At 44.9% G+C, this 25,847-nt stretch overlaps 1 protein-coding gene and 1 long non-coding RNA gene across 2 annotated transcripts; both read right to left on the reverse strand.

Annotated features, from left to right (window-relative positions):
* Positions 1 to 7,326: 7,326 nt before the first annotated feature.
* LOC126649719 (OX-2 membrane glycoprotein-like) lies at positions 7,327 to 15,615 on the reverse strand. The gene is made up of 4 exons (XM_050334113.1): positions 15,204 to 15,615; positions 9,852 to 10,163; positions 9,186 to 9,331; positions 7,327 to 8,265 (listed from the first exon to the last, which is right to left on the reverse strand). Exons 1-4 carry the CDS (start codon positions 15,568 to 15,570, stop codon positions 8,161 to 8,163), a joined length of 930 nt encoding a protein of 309 aa, XP_050190070.1. The 5' UTR covers positions 15,571 to 15,615; the 3' UTR covers positions 7,327 to 8,160.
* A 1,454-nt stretch (positions 15,616 to 17,069) lies between these two features.
* On the reverse strand, positions 17,070 to 20,096 carry LOC126649724 (uncharacterized). The gene is made up of 3 exons (XR_007631129.1): positions 19,915 to 20,096; positions 18,232 to 18,271; positions 17,070 to 17,252 (listed from the first exon to the last, which is right to left on the reverse strand). It is a non-coding gene; the product is annotated as an uncharacterized LOC126649724 (long non-coding RNA).
* Between the last annotated feature and the right edge of the window lie 5,751 nt (positions 20,097 to 25,847).

Raw genomic sequence — 25,847 nt, forward strand, 5'->3', positions numbered from 1 at the left:
CTGGGCTTTGCTACGAGCCATCTGATGGACCTGCACCTCACAGGGTGTAATTGTGGGATCTTCCTGGTAAGCAAGGATGGTGGCTGGTGGAGAGGGAAGAAACAAGGGACCACAGGCCCCTACAGCCCCTGCTCTGTTCGGCAGGAAAGGGAGGCGCTCCCTGTGGATCACCGCCCCAGCTGCCTGCTGGACACCGCGCTGGGTGCCGATACCGGACTCCTGAGGGAGATCACTTTCCTCCCCTGGATCTGGCGGAGAGGAATCACAAGCAAGAACAAGAGATGATTCCCCACCAGAGGGCAGTGTGGAGACACCTGCAGACAAGCAAACCAAGCTGGATTAGGAGAGGAGTCACCGCAGGTTTGCCTGAAGCCTCCCCACCTCAAATGTCTTTGCGCCTTATATAATTCCAGAAGGGAAAAGCCGGGGTGTGACTGTACTCCTGGGCTTCAAGGTGATGTCTTGTGCCCAAGGGTTTTGCTGTAAAACCACACAGCACAGCTCCCTGCCACCTGGTAACTCAGCATGGTGAAGTTCCTAACTGTGCTTGCAGAAGGATACCCACCATACTCAGCACATGTTTTCAGTAAGAAAGGGAGAAAGCTGTCTTACAGGAAAATATGAGAAGCCAATACCATGTACACTCTGTGTTTGTCTTTGCTGTTTATGAATTTGACTCTTCATCAAAGCAGCATCATCAATTTCTCTAATTCTCATCAGTTTTATGATTTCTTTCAGGTCTACATGAGTTTGCATCCTCCCCCTACCACTCCCTGCCCCATCTTGTAGACTAATTCATAACAAGGTGAGATCGACTCCAGGACATCCCTCCTGGAACCTCGCCCTGAGGGGAAGGGGCTCCATCCAGCCTCTCCTTTAGCCTCACAGCACTGCAGGCAAAGAGCAGGCGAGGTGAAACCAGTGCACACCAAACACTGTGTCAGAGCCTTTCCAGAGGATCCCTCAGGAATTTTCAGCTTCAGTTCCCTTTCTCGGCCCTATCATCTCTCTCCTCCCATGCAGGCTCCCATCTCAGCCTCGTCTTTCCCAGACTCCTGCTCTGGGCAGAAGTGGTGGCCCTACTGCCAGCCAGGCGGAAGCATTTGGGGCTTGGAGCGAGCTCCCAGGGTCTGGCTAAGTGATGCTCCACAGCAAACCCTATGACACGTAGCAGAGAAAGCCATGACAACTCACTTACTTTCCCCTTCCCAGGGGCACAACTGCCAACCAAATTCACTACATTAACAGACTCAAAAACCTCAACAAAAACAAGCATCAGAGATTCTTGCAGAAGCAGCTCAAGACAAGAATTGGTGGGCACGGACAAGAGAGGATGCAGCTATTTCTGTAGAGGTCACACAGGGAGCTTTCCTGGCTTAGAAGGGCCAAAGAGCATGTGAAGGTGAATATGCTCAATGTACATGGCACTCACACCTCTAGAGGGGCCTGGTAACAAGTCAGATTATTGAAACAGAATCTGCCCAACTTCTCACATTGTTTCCCACATCCCCCTTCCACAACTTTTACCTTTTTCTGTATAGTTCCTGAACTTTGTGAATAAAAAGGAGGTAGCTTTTTTCCCCTTTTCAGTAATTTATCAAAGTTTCTGGAAGATGCAGTTCTTTGTTTGTTTAAGCAGAACTATCCCAGAGGACTGCTTGTCCAGGCCAGACCTCAAATGCTTTCAACTTCTCAGATAAAGCAGCATATTCAGACTTTGAGTACTGAAGGCTGTGACCTTAATTACTTAATTCTGATTTTCTGAAGAAAAACACTAAGTAAGTTTTAAAGTCTACCTAAGTGTGCTAGGTTTGAGTTGAAAAGGCAATGTTCTGTGGGCTTATTCCTTTTTCAGGCTTCAGTTTTGCTACTTCTGCTGATGCCAAAAAGGAGAATTACTAGTAAAGAGAAAGACAGTTAATCAGCAGTTTTATGGCATTGTATTTCCCTCCACCCTTTCTGTTGGTTCATGTTTATTGTTCTCAGTTATGCCACAGGCCAAGGAACACCCTGCTCCTGCTTACAGCTTAGGTGAAAGGAGAGGGGAAAGGAAATGTTGGCTCTCTCCTGGCTGCAAGCCCAGACACATCACTGAGCTGAGAGGGGCAGACATCAGCCTGGCAAAAGCCATGAGAGCAGGTTATCATCAAGAAAGTTCACCCCCTGGTTTCCTGCTGGTATCATATTTTCTTCAGTTCGGAAGTTATGGGGATTTTACTCTTTTGATCACAAATCAGTTGAGGAACACAGAGTTTTGCAGTACCCAGTGCCAGTTCCCCACTGCTGTGTCAGCTCCTAGCTGTGCCCAACCCTCATCTGCCCTGGCTGCATTATCCATAGCCACTCTTATGTCATATGCTGGCCATCAAGGGTCAAAAAGAGGCCATCCATCGCTAATTAACTCTGCAGACTTTGCAAACTGGGACTCTTGCTCATGCTCTTAAATGGTATGCTTTCCAAGCACCCCTCAGTTCTTTTGCCAAGCCCTTGGCACACGTGGTTTAGTTGCAAAACTGGGCAAATGCCTCAAGCCAATTAGTCTGCTAATGCCTGCAGAAGAGAGGCCACAGAGAGGTACAGATCCCAGGTAGTGTTCTCAATGCAAAGATAATTTTATAAGAAGTGTTACTCCTGAAAGTAGCCAAGACCTAAGCACCCATTTTCTAACAAATTGCCAACTTGAGAGATTTCCTGTGAAAACTGTTCCTGCATTTGACTCCATTTAGAGTCCTTTCCCCCATCTTCAGGCTCTGTGTGTGCCCTTTTGCTCTGATCTTTCTTTCCCTCCTCCCTCCCTAGCTCCCACTTCCCAGATCAGCCCTATGACAACCCTGGTTGGAGAAGAACAAGAGGTGCCCAGCAGGGCAGAGGTGATCCAGGTAGGAGGACAGCATCTGCAAAGGTGTGATGAGACAGAATAACATCAGGGAGAGGAAGCAACCTCGAACCAACCAGGAGATACAAATGACGTGGCTGTGTCAAAGCAACAACAAAGCAAAGGACAAACTTGTTATTTGTGGGATAAGTATTGCACTGGTTGATAGTTCATCAAGTCTGGATCCCATGGACAAGAAGAAGAGCAAAGAAGGAATAAATATGATAAGGGAATGAAGGAAGCTGTAGAGAATCAAATAGAGGGGCCCAGAACTTCTCACTCACCTGTCAGGAAAAACAACTATCCCCCTACTAATGACTGGTGGCTTCTGGCTTCAGTTTTTCCAATCTGGCCTCCCAACCCATGTCTGCCAGTTCCACAGCAGAATGACAGCCACAAATCTGAGAGTAGAGGAGTTAAAACTGCACAATGACCACAAGATCCTCCTGCTAGGCCAGAGCCCACTGGAGAACCTGATGCATCACGCCCCTTCAGTCTGGGATGTTATCACCTGTGACCCAGGATTTCACCTCCTTTTGTTTTGTGTCCTAGTCAGAGGGTTTCCACCCCAGAGGAGCCTGCAGGAAGCTCAGCACTCTCTCTTGGTGATGCAGCTAGGTCTTGTTTTCCCTATGCAACCTTGAGCTAGACTCCAAGGAATGTTTTCTGGTTGTCTTGATGTGGTCAGAAGTTGTTATAAAACAGATTTGCAGAAAAAAATGGTTGAATTTATATACACAGATACAGAAGTATTGAATAGAGAACCTCGTTTCTCCTGATAAATCCTAGAAAGCAGACAGCATACATTTAGTACCCTTAAACCATTCTAAAGTAGGTATGCAAAGATTTTCTGTTCTTTGTGTATAGGTTCTGGTGTTTTGAGAAAAACCTGCAGCAAAAAGTGATATTTCTTGTGACTCAGATGATGGGCAGCTGAAATCACTGCAATCTCACTTACAAAAATAGCTACATTCCTGTAGACAAGGAAGGCTCAGGGCAGACTGGCTTCTTTAAACCTAAAATATAAGCTTGGGTGTTTATGATGAAACACTGGACTTTCTGTAAGTTATTTGAGGGAAAATAGAAAATATTTTGATTGGAAAAAGAAATTCACTTTTTTTAGACTAAAAGTTTAGGGTTTTTTTCCGAAAACTTTTACTTGCATCTTAATCCTTCATGTATAATTTTAAGTGTTGTTATACTAGAAAAGCTGCATTTTCCTCCTTTTTCCTTAGGGTGGTTAAAGATCACAGCTTCTGACAAGGTAGGGAGCTCACCACTCTGTTTATATTGTGTATGGGTCTTAGGCTGAGGATTCCCTCAGACTTCCCAGAAATTTCTGGTGGAGGCTGAGGATTCCCTCAGACTTCCCAGAAATTTCTGGTGGCTTTTTTCAAAGCTGAGCAGACTGCAACAGAGTCCACAAACCAAACTCTTGTCCACAAACACTTGGACAAAAGTTCAGTGCTGCTTTCACACACAGCTTTACATGAACAAAGATGAAGGAAGCAGAGATATGAAAAAGCCCTTTGTATGGCTTCCAAAATGTGAGTAATTACTGGTATACTGAGAGTGAAAACAAAAATATACTTTTGTATCTACCTGGTTTGATAGTCTCATTTATGAAAGAGAAAAATGTACTCAGTTAGTGCGATTCTCTTATTTCAGCTATTGCCAGGGCTCAAGTGCTGAAAACCGAATGAAAAACAATAGGTTATATTTTCTTCCGTGTCTGAGTTCGTAGGAAAATTTACTGGTGTGGTATTTAGATGAATCATTCCCCTAGGGTCATGCAATAGAGAATTGAGGAATAATGCTTTCAAACTTCTATCATCAAAACAAAGTTAGTTTTGGGACTAAATCCATACAGGAAAAAAAAGTTCCTTTTCACTGTATGAATTTAGTCCCAGCCCACTGGCAGTAGTGGTTTCAGAAGAAGAATATTCTTCCTATTTCAGCCATGACTTGTAAACTATCTAAGGCCAGCATTTCTGCTACATTTCAAATTTACATCTTCAGCCAGAGCTGTTGGGGCAATTAATTTGCCCCTGGGCAGAGAAAAATACCAACACAATACAGTTTTGAAATAGCCTGACATGCCAAAACAGGAACATGGGCATTTTATACAGCCTGAGAACCCTTCATTATATATCAACATATATATATATATATATATATATACATAATACCATCAGTTAAAAAGGACATTCCTTACATGAGTTAAAACCTTAACCCAGACTGGTTAATGCCAAGATCAAAGGATCCCAGAGCTGAGAGGTGCAGGCTAAGTTTGCTTTATAAAGCGAAACACATTACCCAGAGCCAATTTTACCCCAGTAAGATGCAACCAGGAGGGTGACATTGTCACTTGCCTTCTTTCCATCTGTTAGGAGAATTATGCCCTGCAGCAACACAACTATTGCCCTGGGCTGGACAAGTGGTAGTGACAAGAGGTGGCCAGAGGCAGAGTTAGGTGAGACCAACAACTGTCCAGTCACAAAAGAGACAAACTCCTAGGCCTTTCTTTTTCTCTCTCTCTTTTTTTTTTTTTTTTTTTTGTGATGGCCATAGTAGCTCAGAACATTCCTGTAGAGTTAATGTTGAAAATATGGTCTGCTTCCATTTACTTACAAAGTTAACCTGCTTTATATTGGCTGTATTGGAGTAGCAAAGCAGAGCAGTCTATTTTACTTAAATTTCCTACCAGTTTTATTTCTGCTTCTCATCTCAAGCCCCATACCACCCACCCACCTACAGCCATGCAGGGCCCCTGCAGCCAAAAGGTGTTGGGGATCAAACCTATCTGTTCATGAAAGCCACCTGTTTATTAAAATATATACTAAGCTTCTGTATAAACCCCCCTGAGATATAACCTCCAAGGAATTACTGTCAAATGGTTAACAGAGGTAACTGGGCAGACAAGCACAAAATAACCACAAAGAATCCTCAGAACAGCAGTTGGGGTGTTCATCACCCTCAGTCAAAATTTCTGATCCCCCCAGTCACGTGCTTGTTTGTTCCACAAAAGGTGGTTTGTCTTTATTTCACATCCCTTTTCCCTCCCCCACAACTAAAAGCCAGTTTATTATCCATAGTCTGTATGCTTGCATTCATTTTGTTGCTGTATGAAGCCAAACTCCACTGCACTAGCACACAGCAGTTTATGGCACTGCATCTTAGTAGATGGCTTTCTATAGCATGAAGGCAAATACATGCATTAGTTTTAAGTGTTCTGCCTTTGGAGGTCATTTGCTGTTCTCATTTCAATATTGTGAAAGAAAAATAAATCTTGTACAGAATTCTGCTTATGGGTAAACCACCTCATCCCTCTCTTTTACTTAGTCTCTGGACCTATCATGCCACAAAAGCTTTTCACAATTCAGCATTCAGCTAAAAAGCAAAAGAAATTGCAATCCCACAGATACTTTCATGACTCCAAACCCTCCTTTCCCCCCCTCCAGGTGATCAGCTTGTAGAAAAGAATAGTAGGTAACCTTTGCTGTCTTCCTGGGTTTGAAAAGGTTTCTTTGCAACTTTGTGCCTTTCTCTCTTCCCTCAGAAAACCCTTTTCATTATCCATGTCCAGACTCTCTGTTTCAGTGAGAGAATCCTTTCACTTTTTTTTTTTTTTAAGACCCCTTAGTCTAAACATTAGCAGAAATCCTATGTTCAGACTCAGGTAAGCCTCTCTAAATTGCAAGTGCAGATTGTGCAGAAGGGTAAGGGCTGAGGCTGCACAGCCTGCTCAGAAGGTGTGCCAGGGGCTCTCACCCCCTTCTTGTTCTCCAGGAACCCAGGGGTAAAACCCACTTCTCCCCTGGCCTCTTCTCTCACAGAGGAAGAAATGAAGCTGCAATGCTGGAAAAATTTGGAAAAAAACATTGCTTCCTTCTTTGAAAGTTATGGAGCTCCGGAGAAAAAAATCCCAATTGTGACAGCTGCAGCCAGTTCCCTTTTCCCCTCAGTCACCAGCTGCTCTATTACTAAGTGTTAGGGAGCCTAAAAAAAGCATTTTATGGCAAGTACCAGGTTTATTCATTCTCAACTCACCCACTTGCTTTCATTTTAGGTTACTTGGCTCTTTAACTACAACTCAGTCTGATTCATCTGGGATGCCCATTTGAAAATAGATGGATGAGGAAAAACCAGATGACATGCACTTGCTCCAGGAAGCCAGAAAGAGAGGAAACACGCTGCACTTACAGTCTTCATGCTCCCCACAAGACCAACATCAGCCAGGTAGGCTCATTTCTCCTTCCCTGGGTCTGTCAAGTTTCATGAGCATATGGTGCAATTCAGAGAATTACAGGAGATTACAGCTCAGATCTGACCTACAGTCTAGAAGCAAAGAATTTTCACAACACGCAATACTTGTTGCCCTGTCATTGTGTATATCTGCCCATATGCAGCACCCACCTCCTTACACCTGCCAGCCTCCTGCATCCCACTGTACTCACCTATCACCACTCCAGCACAGAAACAAAACAAGCCAAACAGCCCTGCTGCCCCTCCAACTGCTCTTTTATTGCCCTGCTTCCTCCTGCAGGTGGGTGGGCTGCCTGGAAACACAAGGCAGCTGTGATGGATCAGGGAGATTACTAAGGGGGCTGTGGAAACCGCTGAGAAAGAGGGGAAAAGAAAACACATCTGTAGCTTTGGCTTTTGCTTCATTTTCTAGGAAAGGCTAGTGCAAGTCAGAGTTGGCACTTCTGCATCCCTGATGACTCCTGGCTTGAAGCCTGTTGCTCCTGGCGCCTGGGTTACAAGTTCAGGCTGGCTGCAGTCTTGGCCTGATCTCTTGTGCCCTTTGGGGAACAAGTTCAACACTTGAAGCTCACAGCAGTGTGCTGGGCTGCTCCATGGGTTTTCTGCAGCCCAGCTCCTAGCTGAGGTCTCATTTGGCCCATTAGCAACACTTCCCAGGCCACCAGCCCTACAAAATGCTGCTCCGTTTCAGACAACTCCCCCACCCGCTTGCAATCTTAAAATATTGCAATCTTAAAATATTGCAAGAAAAGGAATAAACATGATATTCAAACCTCGAGAAAATACAAAGAACAAGTTTCATTAAGTGGATCCACACAGTCAGCCTGAATCTCAAATAAATACTTTACAGCTTTTTTTCCCTACAAAACGGAATGTTATAGTATAACAAAATAAATAAATATCCATTATAAATTGTCCTTTTTTCTATTACTCTTGGAGAGAGTCACAGCAGGTTTGCTTGGAAGCTTGAGGTGCTGTTGTAAGAGTTTCCCTCTTGCATATGTAGCGTGGGCAGTTTCTCAGGTGTTCAGTGGTGCACTGGGGCTGGAGGACCCCACAGGAGCCCACCCGCCTGCAGCTCCGTACTGCCCGCACTTCTTGGCCTTGCTACAGGCAGGAGGTACCTGATGGAAGAGAGGTTGGTTTTGTTTATTTCTTAAAAAATACAGGGATATTGTAAGTGAGAGGGTAAAGATCCTGGCTATATGTGTTGTGAAATGGGTCCTTGCATCTCTCTGTGTGAGGGGAGCCTCAAGTTTTCCCCTTGCAATCCCACCAGCAGTCTTCAGCTTGGACCCACGGGCATAGTGCCTGTGGAAGACATGTACTGCATTTCCTCCATTGCTTGTTTTTGTCCAAAATGCTCATCAAAAGTCAGGCTGTACACGTTAGTCATATCCTGCAAGGAGGATGAGGAACCTTCTCAAAACTGGGCTGTGATTTTCTGAAACGATGCCACCTCACTCAGTGTATCCCCACCTCAAGCTTGCATCCTTCATCATCAGGATGGCCTCGGTGAACAACCAGCAATGCCTCAGCTCCTACCACAGCATGGCACCCTGGGCTTTCCTCACAGAGGCACAGTTTTCCTCTAAGACCCCATTTTGTTTGAGACACATCCTCAAAGCTGCTGCCTTTGTGAGCTGCGCTGGGCGTGCTGAGGGAGGTTATTTTAGGAGCTGCAGAAGAATGGTGCAAGGGTCTGGCCATTGCTTGCACAACTATTTTGTGCATAAATATAGTGGTAGAGTGACTCTTCTGCCACAGCATGCATTGTCATTGACACAGTGAATATCTTCTAGGTGCTGGTGCTGTCAGGTGCATATGACCTGGCTGTGCAGAATCAGGTTTCCCCTTCCCAGCGTGCTGCTGCCCAACTCTCTGGCTGGGGGCTAATCCCTGTGTCTCTCTCCAGCCCAGGAGCAGCTCGGGCTGGGCAGTGTGTAGGCAGCCCTGGCGTGGCTGGGCAGAGCTGGGTTGTGGTACTGAGCCCTGTGGCCGGTGGGGTTGAGCCCTGCAGCACTCTGGGGAAAGGCAGACCTACCCAGCATGGCCAGGCTGGGTTTCTCTCCAGGTCACGTCGGTGCCTGAGGCAGTGGCAGAGGAGAAAGGTGAGAAGGAGGAGGGCAGTCAGGGGGACCAGTACTCCCACTGCAATGGCGATAGTGGGTGCCACGGTGCTGTCCAGACCTGTGGGGAAGGCAGCAGGTACTCAGTTTGTGCATGAAGTCAAACAACAACCCAAAACCCATTTCAAACATCCCTTGGCCATTCCCTGGGGTGAGATGGGGTGGATAGGGGCACTGGGAGCACATGCCAGCATGACACACACACACAGCAGTGCCAGCAGACCTGTGCTTGGGATCTGGTATCATGGTCAGATGTGAGAAACCCAGCCCTCCAAGCTACCCAACACTGGCACGTCTTGTTGGTGCATCAGGCTATGTGACAGGGAAACCCATCACAGAGGAAAGGAGGCTGGGGCACATCATGGCATATGGGGGGACCTAGGGAGCAGTAACAAATTGTATGCCATAGCCCAGGGCATTCAGATGCTCTCAGGCACCTTCTCCATCCCTCCCAAGCCCAGCCCGGGCTGCTGTTCAGGATGCCTTCCCCACCTGCCCCGAACCCTCTGAGGAGTTGTGTGATCTATCCCAGGGGTCTTTCTCCACCCCTCCTCAAAGCAGGAGCAGAGTTACGTACTGACCCTGCTGCAGGCTGTCCGTGGGCAGGACCCGAGTCACGTTTAGAGAAGGGTGCTGGATCATGCAGGCGATGGGATAGTCATGGAGGATTTTGGAGTGGGTGTGGGTGAAATTGCTGATGACAGTCACGGTCTGGTTGCTGAACTTGATATGGTATTCCCTTGGTTTCTGCTGCAGGATGCTGGGAAGGTGCCAGGTTATTTTTGGAGCTGGTTTCCCAGTTGCTGAGCAGCTTATCTCCACCACTTTCTCAGAGTCCTCAGTTTTGTCTGGACTGGGTATAAGTTTAGCTTCCACTTTGGGGTCCGAGATGGCTGTAAACGACAAAGTGACAAAATTCATTAGTTTCTGCCCACATTTGAGCAAAGAGCGTCTGTATTTAGAATTACCTTGGAGCACGAGCTTGATGTCTCATCTTACTTCCCCCTTCCCAAAGCCCCAGCAGTGGCAAATAAACATGAAAGTGATCAGGCAGCAGTCTAGAACTGAAGAGCTAGACAAAAATAAAGGGCAAGGGGTAGAAACATCTGTGTTTCAGTTCTGTTATTAGCAGCTGCACCGCAGCATCCCAGCTGAGAAGTGGTGATTATGGATGGGTTAAAATCAGTAAGTAGTGAAACCATGAAACTATATGTCTTCCTCTCTCTGGAAGAGCTGATCTGCTTGAATGAGTTAAAATTATTGTTCTTTTCCCTTAAACTTACATGCAGGATTAGCTTTACTGCTGTTTGAGGTGTGTAGAGTTGCAGAACACAGGACTAAATGCATTTATTTATGCAAGACGGTAACAGTGATTTTGTATGTGGTTACACCACAGGATTTCATCTGTGGAGGGTTTGAGTTTGTATGACTTTCTTGCCTCTAAGTGCTGGGTTTTGAGTGCATCATGGTATCCCTCAAAACCTTCACAAAAAATCACTTCTTCTGGACTCTTTCTCACCCTACAAGATTTGAAGATGCTGTCCCAATCTTAGTCAGCGAGAAGGATGAACTACAGGCATCACTCATGCTTATTCACTCACATGAAGCCTGCTTGTTGATTCCTATTTATAGAAACTTCAATTGCAAGGAACAGAGAAAGGAGGGGAGTTCAGGAATCTGTTTTCAATCTGGATAGAACTCCAGGTGAGATCTGAACACATAAGAACACACCTGTCCCATGTGGAAAATCACCTATTTATCCTTGGCCATAAAATCATATCATAATTTAAGTCAGAAAAGACCTCTGGAGGTCATCTAGTTCAAGCCTCTACTCTGCTTAGGTCAGTTTGCTCAGACCAAGGTCTATAAAGGCATCTAGCTCTATTTGGGAGTTCAGCCCATGGGTTTCTGTATGGCAGCTCACCCGCCTGCCTTCTACTTCAGTGCATGTGCTGGTGGAATAGGGGTCCAAACTGCACTCCACTTCTAGGTCCCTGATTCTGAGAATATTACTTCTTTAAACCATTTAAGTGCAGTTGCAATTCTAGTTTCAGTCAAGTCTGAGTTGCTATGAACGTTCTCTGATTAAGAAAGTATCCATGATTATATTTAGTAGAACTCCATATGTATATTACTATTTACATAACAAAAATAACAATGGTCAGTGCAATATTTATGCTGAAATTAATTTTTTTCCCAATACTAGCAAACACCCCACTTTCATTTAGCAATTCTGCTTTTAAACAAACAAAGAAACAAACCTTCTATTTATTCCTCTTAGGAAAAATGATTATTCTTCCTTTTGTGAGGTAAACAAAGATTTGCATAGGAATGAGGTGTAGCAAACACTGTGAAAGGGGAAAATGCTTGTGCCAGATACAAAAAGGCACCTATAACCTCCTGGTACAATTCCAGATACATCTCATAGGGTTGTTTGCATCCTCCAAGCCGTAAGTGCCAGAGAGTGGAAGCTAGACTTTGTATACCATCAGCTTTGCTGCTTCTTGTTTGTTGTTTGATTTTTTAAAAGCCCGACCTCATTTATTTACTGTGGTTGCGGCTGCCTAGGAAAAATAAGTGTGTATTTCTCATTTTTTGTATCACCAATAGATAGAAACTCAAACCCCACATAGCTGCTGAAACCTCTGAGAGCAACAAGGAAAGTGTGTAGGGGGATTTCAGCTGGAACTTCTCAAAATCTCCCAAGTATGAAAAGACTAGTGTCACAAACAGTTTACGTTTCGATAATAAATGATCTCTGAACTTCTTCTTTCACTCACGGGATGCATAAAAATAACATATCCACCCCCAGCATTAACACAGCATTCAAATAGGTTGCAAAATTCAAAAGCAGTCAAAGAGAGTAGTCACAGATGTTTCCAAAGAGGATGAGAAAAATTGCTTAGTATCTTGCCAGAAACACATGCACTCCATGCCTGCTCTTCTCCAGACTAAAAAGTTCTCTCTCTTCTCACATTGGACCCCAAGGCCTTATCCTGTAGGGCTGAGCTTCTCTCTAGCAAATGTCTGTAATAGATGTACTCTCAAAAGCTGCAAGTGCTTGCTTTTTCAGTCAAGTCCCACTACACTGTTTGCTTGTGTGTGCCCGCTGTTGATGTTTGATACACACACTTAAATTAACTGCTTCTTTTGCCTCTCATCAAAATATTTGTTTCCAGTGAAAAAGTCTTTGAAAGAAAAGTTGAGTGCAAGTACTTGCTTTAGTTGCTCTTGAAGAGAAGTAATGCAGATGTTCCAAAATTCAAGCTCTGTCAGCATTCCCAAATATTTGAAAAAGAGAGTTTCTAATGACGTACATCACTTTGATTATCTGTAATGGCTTCTGTAATTAGAGGGAGACTGTCAGGTCACGATGTGCTTTATATGTTTAAAAACTCTTGACAGTGGCATCATAGAGACTGATAAAAGATTATAGGCATTATAGTTTGCCTCGTGGTGACATCAAGCCTTTTCCAACCATGTGGATGTTCACCAGCAGCCCTGTGCCTCAGTTTCCCTGTCTAAGAAAGAGCAATGGCATTTCTCCACTGTGCTCAAGACTTCCAGGCAAATGATGCTGCCTACCATGAAGGCAGGTCTCTGAAGATGGCCCAGCAACTGCCCAGGGAATTTTGTGACCCAGCAAGTCTTGCCCATTCTTGTGTATCACATCCCTCTTTCTCCACCCCTGCTCCCTCAATACTCTTTCTGGATTTCATTCTAATGCTCTTTGGCAGTGAAGGCTGACAGAACACTTCCAAAGTAAAGTCGAGGGGGAAGGGGAACAGATTATTTGAAAGAGACCAACCGAGCATGACTGAAACTATTCTGTTCCAAAATGGATTATGCCAAAGGGTAAGAAATTTCTGCTTCTTCCTGGGTTTGCTGTTTCCAACAGGCAAGTCTGAAATCCCTCCAGTCATACCTGTTTCTTTTTTCACAGTGTTGTATCCAGTTCTTACAGGGTTTCGCTTCCCCTCACCCCGCAGCGAGGGTGCCCATCCCGGAACAGCCGCTCTTGCGAAGGCTGCTGTAATCGGGCAATTACCACCTTGTAAACTCCCTGGCAGTCCCCTCTTGAGGGCAAAGGCATGGCACCGTTTCATTTTCAGCTGGTGACTCTGGCTTGCTTGCCTTGCCCCATGTCCCTGAGCCTTGGGAGATTCCTGCTGGCTTCACACTCCGTCATGGGACACCCTCTGGGCTTGTTCGGACAAGTTATTCCCATCATTATGTGTCAGGGGATAAGGGAGCAAGACTGTGGCTTTTGAGTAGCATCACATGCATTAATTTCAATGAAGGATACCATATATGAACCAAAATCTTCTGTCACAGTGCTGGATACTCAGATTGTTCATGCTGACCCCCCCAGGATGAGTTTGATGCAGCACATTACAGGAAGGCCACCACGACCCCCAGGAGGCAGCCCCTGGCAGTGGCCCCCAAGCCCATGAGAGAACTGAAACCCTTCTCAGTTGATACATTTTCATCTGAGGTGCAGGAAGAGACGCTTGTATGCCTGGCAGCAGAAAAACAACTTCTTTTTTTAGAAGTAGTGCTCTGGTGAAGGATGAACCAGAGCCACAAGGCTGGTGTTTTTGGTAAGAAATTCCCCCACTTGGATAAAAAAACCGCAAATCAAACCAAAAACAGAAACAAAAGAAATCTAACTTTATGTTCAATTTACATGATAAACAAGAATGGGATCCATCTGCAAGGCACTTCCATGTTTTTCCTGTAATGTATAATTGGTGTTTACCGTCCGAGTGACTCAGAGCTGGGTGCCTTTAAGAAAACCTTCCTCTTCATATATGAAATATTGCGTGAATTTATCCTCATTTGTCTTTTCTGCTCTAGGAGTTTTCCCAAAAGATGGGAAAAAGTACTATTGCTCCAGGCTTGGTTTTCTCCTGTATTTCCCACCACCTTTCCTCTATTGCCTAAGTCATCTTTTCCCTATAATCCAGGGGTGTCTTTTCTCCACCAGAGAACTCCAGACATGGGTGTGGACACATGGATCTGTGTCTTTGTCAGCAGAAGGTACTAGGGATAAGCAAAATACTCTGCAGAGGTCATATCACCAGCGACAGGTCACACTGATAATCTCCACATGGGACATGACCTTTGGCCAGTGTCCTCACAGCAGAGTCTTGCATGAGGAATTCAGGAGCCAACAGATTGTCCTCAGAGCATGTTTAATACCTCAGCTTTTTCACAGGCAGAAAAGCAGCAGCCTTCCTCAAAAGATAAGCAACTTTTCACTTATTTCAACTAAGTTAATCTATTTATATTTATTTCAGCTTGTACTTGCTAGTTGACGATTACATATGGTGACAAATATTGCCACCTTGACTCATGGTATGTTTCAGCTCTCTTCTTTAAGGGAGTTGATGCTGACTTGCTCAAGATATTCATGTGGCAAAACTCATGAGCTGTGCCCTTTTCCTGGCCCAAGCACAACTACTGTCATTTTTACTATTGCTTCAAAATGAGCTTTCAACTACTCTGGTCATGCATGTGCCTCTTTGCCTTTTGAATACTTTGCAATTTTTTTAAGACCAAATGCAGAGCAAGGAAATAATTGCTGAGTTCCAGGCTTAGGGTGTGAGAGCAGCAGTGAAATTAAGCAGAAGAAGGAGTGCAGGGTTCATGGCTGTGGCCAGCCAGCTGTCAGCACAGGACCAGGGAAACTTGGAGGAAGTTCACGGGTTACACATCAGCTTTGAATCTCACTGTTGCTGACTTGAAAGGGAAGAAAATAAAATAAATGTTGAACGCTGGTTTCCTGTCAGAGGTAAAACTAGAGAGGGAGAGTGGGCCAGAGAGGAAGCTGAGCTTTTCCCATAGCAATGTACCAATGTCAGGGAAGGTTTTTCACAGTGAAAATTACTTGGTCCTCAGAAGAAAGCCTGTACACAATTACAGTGCCTTACCATAAACGTTGAGACACATCCTGCCAGTGACAGCCCCTGAGGGAAACGTGTTGAAGATGCATTTGTAGCATCCTTCATCTTGGAGGGTGACTCTGTGAAGGGAGATGGCCGAGGCTTGTAGGTCGCTGTGGGCGAAGCTCACGTGGCTGACATAGCCCTTTGCTATCTTCTGGCCGTTCATTGCACTGTAAGTCGCTATGTTGTCTTCGGGCCCATCCCTCTCCTTCTGCCAGGTCACCTGTATCACATCTTCTTTTGTCACTGCCCGGCACGAAAAAGTAACGTTTCCTCCTGCCTGGACCGACTGGACTTTTCTGTTCATCACCTGCACAGAGGCTGCAAGAGAAGCAGGTGCCACACTCAGCATTTCTCACGGTCGTGTGCAGCCCACCCCCAGCAGAGGTCCCCACAACCCTTCAGCCTCACTTCCAACCAGAGCAACACCAGAGGCATTCTCTGCCCCTCCATCCAGGGAAAAAGTTAAAATACAGCTTGAAAGAGCTACTCTGAGAGTTTCACTGGACCTGCCACCTCTCACACCAAGCATCTCACCAGCCTGATACCTGTGCTGTAGAGAGCACCACTGAGAAAGGCAGCTCTGGTGTTGGGAGCCACTGATTTCTGTCTGCTAGGACTGCTATCCTGTGGGCACCCATGGAGAGGTTCCCTAAAGTTTCAGCTGTGCTAGTGACCAAACAGACATTGGGCCATTACCTCTCTCTTAGCCCTCCTGCAGTGCAGAGTGAAGGAGATCTGTAAAACTTCTAAAAATTATGTATCTCACTATACACCGGGCATTGGCACTTGTCAGAGACTGGCAAGAGAACAGAAAACCAGAAGGAAAAAGCAAGGTAGGGAGAGCAGAGGCAAACTGCATTTGTCCTGCTCTCTCAGGCTTGAGGCCATGCAGCTGGGAAGCAGCTGCAGAAGAGACCTTGCTGAAGGCCCACAGACAGAAAACTTTCACAGCATAAATGCCATGGTATTAAAGGTCTCCAGGGAAAAGAAAACACAGTCTCCTCTTCCGATTTATAGACATGTGAAAAAACTATTAAGGGTACAGGCAAGGAAAAGGGATGCTCCCAGGCTGACAGCTCAGCTCCACAGTCCTCTTAGGATAATAGTTTTCCAAAGTTTGTTCACGTACATCAGCAGGGGCAGGAAGATATCAGCAAGGACGAGTGCATCACTGAGAACATATAATTCAATGTGTAAGAACACTAAATATCTTTGCAGGCTTTAAAGAGGAGTGAGGCTGTCTGCAGTGCCCAGAGGTACACTTGGCTAACCCACCCGACAAAGTGCTCTCAGGTTCTGGCTGTGGCCGTGGCCAGAGAGATCTCCACCAGAGACCAATAACCCAGCTGTGAAGCTGTACCAGTCATTTTGCTGTGCCACAGGCAGAATACAAATCATGATCATGAAAGTTAGTTTGAAACTAATTCAGCCTTTTATACATGATTTTTAAATACAAAACCAGTGTACACACACACACACACACGCTTTTGGTGGCCTGAGCAGATATCTACAAGCAATGTTTGGCTGGTTGCAATAAATTTGTACATCTCTCTGGAGCTTATAAATGCACTGGTGGTACATTAAGCAGCAGATACTGTCAACACAACCAGCAGTGACATGCCTGAAGCCCCAGGTGAGCACTGCAGTCGTGTGCAGTGCCACATGTGCTGTGTCACCTCTGGGCTTGCCCTGGAGGGGTGAGAGGTGGGGACTGCAGCATCCAGCAGCACAGAAGGCTGGCAGGGCCACAGAGGTACCTAAGGCCGTTACAGTAATGGCACAAACACACAGACAGACAAAGGAGTTACCTGATGCAATGGTCCAGATGCTGGAGAGGAACAGGCAAGAGACCATCATGATCTCAGCTATATGCTCAGCGAGATGAGCGAGCGACTGATGCATCGAGTGTGACTTCCCCCTTTTTATACACTGCGCTCGTACTCTAGGGACATTCCCAGTGCCTTCAGCTACAGTAAGAGGGACCTCATAAAAACTTCCTTCCCCTCTGACACTCAGCTGAATAACAAAATTCTGGGGGGACATGACAACAAATGTCAGTCAGAAACTGATGATTTCCCAGCGGGGCTGCCACACAGGCAGGGGTAATGGGTTTTTCACAAGCACCTTTTCCATAAGGTTGGGTTTTCACAAGTGCCTAAATACAAACACAGATTTCTAACCTGGCTGACCAGGGTCTGTGGGTTGCAGGATGAAAGGCCACCTTGGTCCTGACCTGAGCTCTAGGAAAGGAGTTTGGATCAGTAGTCATGCTGCAATGAGTAGTGCAAATGTCCCCGACTCAGAGGACCCAGTTAGATTTCTGCACCCTTTGTGTAAGTCATTGGACACCCAGGAGCTGCTGATGCTGCTGTAACACAACTCTTTTTCTAGGTTAAGGAGACCAGAGCAAGCCAAGTACCAGACCCAGGACCTAGGTCATGTTGCCTCAGAGAAAAAGCAGAGCTTTGTTCTCCGCTTTCTTCCACTGAGGTTGGCCCCATCTCCAGAGATCCATGATCCCTCCCTAACCCCGTCCCTAGGAAAGACGGGGCTGCTGTCCCACAAGGAAACCCTTGCTCTCCACCCTCACTTGAGATGACATTAAAATAGGTGACACAGCTGGTTTGAGCCACTGTTTTTGTGCACTTCTGCTCTGTCATTGTTACTCCTGTGTTTCCCTTTTCTCTGTGGGTTGCGATCATATTGCTGAAACCAGCCAAACCCTCAGCCCACGGGTGGCTCACACACCGCACAGTGGGGCAGCCAGCCACTGACACCTCATGTGCTAATCAAACTTCTACTGGTAAACTGTGTTTCATGTTTCTGCTTTCTGATGAGGTGGCTTCCAGTTTTGAAAATTCTTACTACTCCAAATGACTACGATTGCAACTAAAATGTTTTCTTTCAGTTGAATGGCTGCACAGATTAGCCTTGAGTCATGCAAATAGTTTGGGGGAAGCCAACGGGCCCAAGTCATAACTTCACACCAAAAATTCTCAGACGTACTTACACATTTGCAGTTCCTTGTCTCTTCCCAAGAGGTAATTAATCTGAAAACAGAAACAGCTCGGGTATCAGTATGTCTGTAAAGAAACATTTTTGATGTGCTTTTGAGTAGGTTCAGTAATTAATTCCCATCAGTCTGCAAATTGCAATTGGTTCATACTATTGCCTTTTTCATTTGAGGTATCTTGTTTTCCTTTCCTTGAGTTATTTTCATAGTTGCATTTTCATGCAAAACTTCTGGAAGGGCATTCTGGACTGATCAAAATGTGAAATCAACGTAAAAATGGTTCTTGTGTGGTTTCCCAGACCATTTTACAGCTATTAAGCAATATAATTAGCTCCAACAGGCTCTGGACCAAGACTCAGGAACAAGTCAGACAGAAGGCTGCTAGCCCCAAAAAGGAGATTCACAAGCAAGTATCTAATTTCTGATTGCCAGCCTCTCAGAACTTCCAAAACTGAAAAGAACCCCCCCCCAAACCCACAACCCATTAAAATTTGCTGACACTACATCCTTTTGCAGCACAGTCTCTTAGGAGGGTGCAAATGATCTCTTTAAAGATTGATTACAGGCTTTGTTTATCTCCTCATCTTCATTCTGCTACAATTTTGAAACAGTAGTTTAACAGGAGAACTTTCCACAAGCTTGCAGACACTGTCCTTATAGCTGACACCACTTAGTGATCACAAAAGGAACTGCACTGGATTTTTAAAAGAATCACAAGCCCAGCTGATCTATAGGAAATGTTTGTGTCAACTTTACCCGTCGTATTGTCTGTTAGAAACATTCTAATCTTCCAAAACCCTGAAATCTGTGTGCTGCTAGAGAAAACACTTCCTGAAAAAATCCTTCAGTCTTAACAAAGAACAGAGATGGGAAAAATGGTGGGAAAAATTTGTTGGCTCCGTTTGCAGCACCCCTGTATACCCAGCATAACTAGTGATAAAAGCCATGTGTTCTGGCTGCTCTTTCCAAGCTCTGCCTTTTTCCAGGTTCTGAGCACATCTGACTGCTGCAGCATCTCTGTCTGATCCCGTCCCTTTCTCCAGGGACCTGGCAACATCAGCACTTGATTAATTACTTTCAACATGAGGCAGGCAGAAATATGAGATCCACTCATTAACCCCACCACTTCTTTAAGTTTTGTGAGTGTATCTTTAAGTGCATATGTTCAGGCAGTTCCTACTCTGTTCATCTTTACATAGACTTTTGATGGATTACAGACCTCTTTCTTCCTTACAGATCTCATGCTCTTCTGCTTCAGTTGCACAGCATCTTCATTTCTGAGAACTGCACACCATGCCTGAGCATCAGTCATGTTTTAAAGTCAGCGAAAGCTTAGGAATAAATCAGGCAGAAGATTGTTCTGCAACCACTGCTTGAAAAACCCAGTGATTCCCATTCGTTTCCTCCTTTCTGCTTCACCAGGGTGTGCTCTCTAGTTCCCAGTAAATCCAAAAATGACATACAAGAATTAATTGCACAGTCATGAAATGCCAACGTTTCCCAACAGCCCAAATGACTAATGAAGTTGATAACTCACACAGATGAACTTTCAGAAAATGTTCCCGATGGGAACCACTCAGGCACAGTCGGAGTGCAAAACCGACTGTTTGCCAACCATCAGTCTAAACCACTGTTTTTTCAACCACCCAAACCCAGGTTAGCAACTGGGCAGCTGCCTACCTTGTCAGCAGGATTCGGTGCCACCTCTCAAGGCATTTTCTGTAAAGAGAACAAAACAGATAGGGGTGATTTCATTCACTTGTGATTTGTACTTACTTTTGGAGTTTGGTTCTCTGGTACTAGTAGTAGGTACAACAATTGGGAAGCAGCTTGTCAAATGCAAACGAACATCTCTGGAGCTTTATAACATGTTTGTAGGTAATGCCTGGATATGGCAAATCCCTCCCCATCTCCACTGAGTTTGGAGAGCTGCAGTACACTGGGGTTAAGACAGTATCTGTATCTAGAAACATATGCTCCAGCCTATGTCACTGCACCAGGGGGAGCTGCAGCAGGACCTGCAGTCCACAGCCCAGTGTTGCTGCAGGACTGAGGGGTGCTCATTTGAACTGGGTTTGGATTAGAGTTAGGGTCCACAAACACAGGGTGTACCCTAAGGTCCACCCTTAGGTCTGTATCCACAGTCACAACTGTTTATCCTTGGTCATGTTTGGGTTGGAGGTACTTGATTTGTGATCTCCCCCCAAACTGGACTCCCTCTCTCTGCCAACACACTGCTGTCAGCTAAAAGTTAGAGCTGCTGGTGCTGAAATGCAGTGTGGGACTGCCTAGTAAAGTGCAAAAGAGAAGCAAAGGAGGGGGCTAATAAAGCTTGTGGTGGTGTACATCTATCTGCAAAACTACATGTTCCCAGGGGACAGCACAAGTTGTCAAACTATCCTGTTAAGTGCCCAACCCTTCTTTTACCTCTGAGTTTTGATGAAATTGCTTCAGACACCTAAAGTCTTACAGAGATTTTTTTTTTCTTTTCCAGCAATGTATCACAATTAGAATGTGTAAACAAAAATTTGCTCATTTTCTAGACCACCACCCCTGCAAATAGTATTTCTGGTTCTTTTATTTTATTTCTTCCTTATAGCTCAGGAGGAAGAGAAAGGGATAAAAATTATTGAAAAAAAAAAAAGGAGAGGAAGAAGCAAAAAAAGACCACACTGGAAAGCTTTGGTAGGAAAGGCTGTGCTTCGTTGGGGTTTGAAGTGTTTGGTTTGTGCCATTCAGTGTGTCACACCATTTCTCAGAAGAGAGAGATGGCCAGGCATGTGTTTTCCTCTTGCCAAAAAACACCCTAAGTTGCTATTTTTGGTCAAGGGAACTTAGAGGAGTCCATGCTGCAACCCCCTAGTCGCTTCATGAAGGTCATCAGCACCAGCACACACACCAGTGTCTCAGGAAGCCACATCACTCATCCATTCCACCCTTCTTCCTCTCCCACCCCCACTTAAAATGTTTTCATGCAGCGGAGGCTTTGGGGTGATTTTGGTTTTTTTCAGGTGAACAACATCTAGGTCCTGCGTATGTCTGACAGTGTGAGAGATAATGAGCTGCTTTGGTCACTGAGTTTCATTCTGTAACACAGACAGTACAGAAAACAATCTAGCCAGAAAGGAAACCGCACCAAAATTGGCTACCCAAAGTGCAGAGATCCAGTGGAAGCATGGGAAACTTCCTACCAAAAATAAGGTAGGTCCAATACAACTTTATATTTAATTACTAAACAAGGCGATTAAGAGATGGATTCCATTAAAATTGGAGCAAATAAGACCTTCAATGAATCAGACTTAAGGGACCACGTAAGGCACCGGGAGGAGCCTCTTGATTAAAGAAAGGTAATTTAGAAAGCAAATTAGGACGAACAATATAGTTCTTAGTATGTCAAAGAGTATTACCTCAGGATGATTTTTAAGGAGGTGACTTCATCTGTAGGCTCCCAGCATGGAGAGCCTGCTGAAGGGAGGACGGGTGTTCATCCTGGTGAGGAACACAAGGAACAGAAAGTCCTTGTCATCTGCTCCAAGTTTCCAGGAAGGAAAACTGCATTTAGAGGTTCACTTTGCCATCTCTTATCTGTTGGCACCATATCTCATAGAGATAAGCTTTTATATAAACTATAAAAAAATAGATTAAACTGTACAATGTATTTAAATGCTGTACATGGGATACATAAGTATGCTATAGTTATGGACAACAGTGGTTAGGAATAGATTATCTCCTAAGGAGCTGTGAAGACAGAGGAGGATACTCCGCAGAAGCCACCTAGGACAGGTAGAAAATTCCCTTTCTTTTCCCTTGTTTTCTGAAAGAAAGAAAAGGTCTTGCAGTCTCTAAGTGCTGTATCCTGACTGCTTACTTGGTCTTATGGAGCTCAGATGAGGCACTCCATTGCCAAAATTAAACGTTCTGCTTGTTTCCAAAGAGAATCCATCCCTCATCTCCCTGCAGGTCTGTGTCCAGACATCTAAGTCATGACCACTTTACCTGGTCTTGAGGGAAAGGGCAAAAGTCCCCAGAGCATGAAGCCTTACAAAAGCAGTTTGAGTCAAAGCCAGCAAAATCCATGTGATGCTGGTGGGTCCTCACCTGTGTTAGCAAGGAGCAGAGATGAGCTCACGTGCCTTCAGGGTCTCAGCTCCAGGCTCTTTGCTCCCAGGCTTGCAAATACCCACTGCTTTAAGTGGCTGTGTCACACTTACAAGTGGGACTTCTGATCCTTTTGAAATCATTCCTGACTGCTTTTTAGGAGAAGGAATCGTAACTGTGAGCAAGGTTTTTGTAAAGCAGATTTTTCCTTCTACCTTGATAAGGCCATGAACCCCATATCCCCCATGAGAGCAGAAGGGAGGAAGGGCCACTACTGTACAAGGCATCACCAGCGTGGTGCTGTGTCCCAGCCTGTGCTCATCCACACTGCATTTTCCTCACTGTCAAAAACTCTAACAAATCACTGCCGAGAGAAGTAACTCAGGGAGAGCACTGACCAGCTGCCCTTGCAGGACAGAAACTGTAATTCATCTCTCCAGCTCCTGTCAAGGAGCTGTGCCAGCCTGGTGTGACTTTTGTGTAGCATGTCACTCCTCTGTCATAGCTGCCCAACTGATGATGAAGTCGCATCTTTCGGAAAAATCATAGACTTTGTGAAAGTTCAGAGTAATGGAGAAATAACAAGGGTAGGGGTTTTTTTTGTCTGTTTATGGGTTTTTTTTCAGAGAAACAGCCATACCTCAGCGACCTTGCAAAGTTCTGGTGCTGCAGAGGTCTAGTCCTGGCTGCTGCTGCTGCTCACTAGGTAGCATGAGAGGCAGAGACTGGAGGTTAGCTAGCAAGGGCTCCTCGGCTCTGCAGCACTGGGCAAGCTCAGAGCCTGCCTAAAGAAAAAGCTCAGGTTACAACATAAAATTTGCATGAAACTTGTAGCAGTCAGCCCATCCACACCAAATTCCTAAGGAATGAGGCTCATGTGGGTACATCAGCCAGCTGTCAGCATCTCTCCTGAGTAACTTGAACCAGACCTGGGGAAAAAAAAAAAAGTAAATGGGCACCTACAGGTGGGGTGGTATCTACAAGGCTTGGGAAAATTGGCAGTTGGGTGGAGGAAATAATCCCAAATTATCACTCCTGTGAGACTGGCAGGAAAAGTTCATCAGCTTCAGGTGAATTAGTCTGTGTGTAGGTGCTGGCCAACCATGGCCGGTGGGGCCCCAAGACGGAGGGGACAGGGCCAATTACAGGGGTGACAAGAATTAAAATGTCCTGAAGTGATGGGGCATTGAGCCTTTTTTGCCATGCAGCCAGACACAGAGCAAGGATGACACCTTTTCGCTTGATTGGATGTGGGGGTTTTGAGGTATGGAGTTTTGTGTCAGAGGTGGTGGGTTTAAGGAGTAAATTAGGAACTGCATATTTCTGGAGGAAGGTCCAGCTGTTTCTGGACCAGTAACCTCTCACTGAGGGACACCAAGCTAGATGGAGACAAGAGCTGCAGCAGCTCCCCACTGAAGCCCTTACTCCTGAAAGCTGGTGCTGTCAAGTCCCACAGCAGGGCAGAGAAGCATCATATTTCTGGAAGCAGATGGGGCTGGTGACACCCCTCATAAAGGTGGCTCAGTGAGTCCCTGTGTGACCTGACCAGCAGATTCCCACTACCTCTGCCCAAGAAGTCCCCCTTCATGGACAGAAAGTGCACCTGCTGCCTTGTCTCTTGGCCCTTAGGCAGTTGGATCAAAGCAAAATCAGATTGAAGGTAATCTTAATTTCAGGTGTACAAAGCAGACCTAACACAAACTTGAGCTTTTAATAGTAGGTGCTTAATGCTGCAGCTGCTGGGAGAAAATGTTGCAGATTTCAGACCCCATCATTTATCCATAGCCTCTGCTGCTTCCTCTAATTAATTTCTTGACTGTCTTTCCTTCTTCCTATACATCCCCAAGTCTGCCACTTCATCTCTTCTGTTTGAAGAGTTCACTTTTAAGCAGCACTTCTATATTTGGTTTGACCACTTCCTGAGCAAGACAGCTCATGCAGCCGCTCTGCAAAGAGCAAAGTGAAACTATAGAAAGAAAGAAAGAAAAGGAATTTTGCCTTTGTTTTCATTTTAATAGTTGAGTCATATTTCTCCTCTTTTGAGACTGCTGGTCAGAACTATTTCCCAGCATTTTCTGTGATAAAGCTATGCCTTCAATTGCCTCTAAAAAACCCCACTAAGATCCAACCCCAGAACCACTCCAACCAGCCCAAGCAAGTTGGGCTCCCTTCCTCCAGCTGCTGGGGACCTGCCCCAGAGAGTCACCATGTCTGTAGCATGAATTCAGATGCTGAGAAATGCTTTCAATTCTCAGACCACGCGACGTGTTTTCCCACAGGATTACATATGATTGACTAAATTAGAATTTATCTGGGAGCTGTGCAGCAGTTTACAGGTCTAATTTGCTAGAGGAACATGTGCTATTTATCTTTTGACAGTCCAGGGGAAGAGCTAACTAAGCCCAACAGCCTTTCCACCTGAGGAAGGGACTAAAAAATGAGAAGCCAAGTCAATACAAACAAGAAAAAGGGGAATAAATAATGGTCAGGAAACAAAAATACTTATATCAAACTCACAGTGTCTGACAGTTACAACAGACTCCTAATGTGAATAATGTGTATTATAAACATACGTGCATATTTTGTTTTAAATATATCTCATAGGGATTCTAGGACTGAATTGTATGAAACAGTCCCCTGGCATCTCCAACAAAGCTAGAGGAGTTTGTGCTCAGTGTAGGAAAAACACTATATATAATTCAAAGAAAATCAAGTAGGCAACCTGGAACAAGGTAGGATTATAGCTTTATTTTTAGACACAGATATTAATGAAAGCAATCTAAATTCTTCCACTAAGCAGAAAGTTGGGAAGTTTACTAATATTTTCAAAACTTTCTGCTACTCTTATAAAAGCACCAGAGGCACGTATAGAAAGAAATTATTTCAGGCAAGTTGCAGAACATGGGTAGTATATAAAAGAAATGAGACCTAAGAACACACATTTAGCAAGGAAAGTATCGACAACAACAAAGAATCATGGCATTAGCTATTTGCCTCAGTCCTGGGAAAGAAAGAGCATATGCAAATAAGCAATTAGAGACGTAGTCATAACGTACCTCCACCAGCAAGCTGGGCATAATTCCCAAGTTCATATGACTTCGCAGCTTTACACCCCTTAGTGCATTTTTATTATATATATAAATCTAACATATAAATATTAACAGTATGTTGCAAAACGTTTGTAAATTACAGGCATTTTACAAGCACAACATTTTAAACTGTAAGCGATAGCACACGCCCCAGCAAGCCTAGTTCTTATTACCAAGAAGCAGGGTAGCAGCCATCTGAACATAATGTAAAGGCTCTAACTTTGCCAAATAACTTCAGGACCTAAACCTGGAAGTATAGTCTTCTGCTTGAAACAGCAAGGAATTATTTCAGCTGCTGGAGACAGATGTACCAGAAGCTGTTGTGTCTGCTAGCCTTGCACTCACCCCTGTGTTTGCAAGTTGTGTTGCACAACTGCTGTGTTCTTCTTCCTTTGCTTTTCACCAAGAGACACTAAAGGTCAGATT

This window comes from Myiozetetes cayanensis, unplaced genomic scaffold (genome assembly GCF_022539395.1).
Source record: "Myiozetetes cayanensis isolate MyiCay16 unplaced genomic scaffold, myiCay2020 scf5-8, whole genome shotgun sequence".
Lineage (NCBI taxonomy): Eukaryota > Metazoa > Chordata > Aves > Passeriformes > Tyrannidae > Myiozetetes > Myiozetetes cayanensis.

Coding starts and splice junctions, on each gene's coding strand:
- LOC126649719 (XM_050334113.1), bottom strand. CDS start 15,570: ATGCTGAGTGTGGCACCTGCTTCTCTTGCAGCCTCTGTGCAGGTGATG. Junction 10,164..15,203: donor GATGTGTCTCAACGTTTATG/GTAAGGCACTGT, acceptor TGTCGTTTACAG/CCATCTCGGACCCCAAAGTG. Junction 8,266..9,185: donor ACCCAGCCTGGCCATGCTGG/GTAGGTCTGCCT, acceptor CTCTTCCATCAG/GTACCTCCTGCCTGTAGCAA.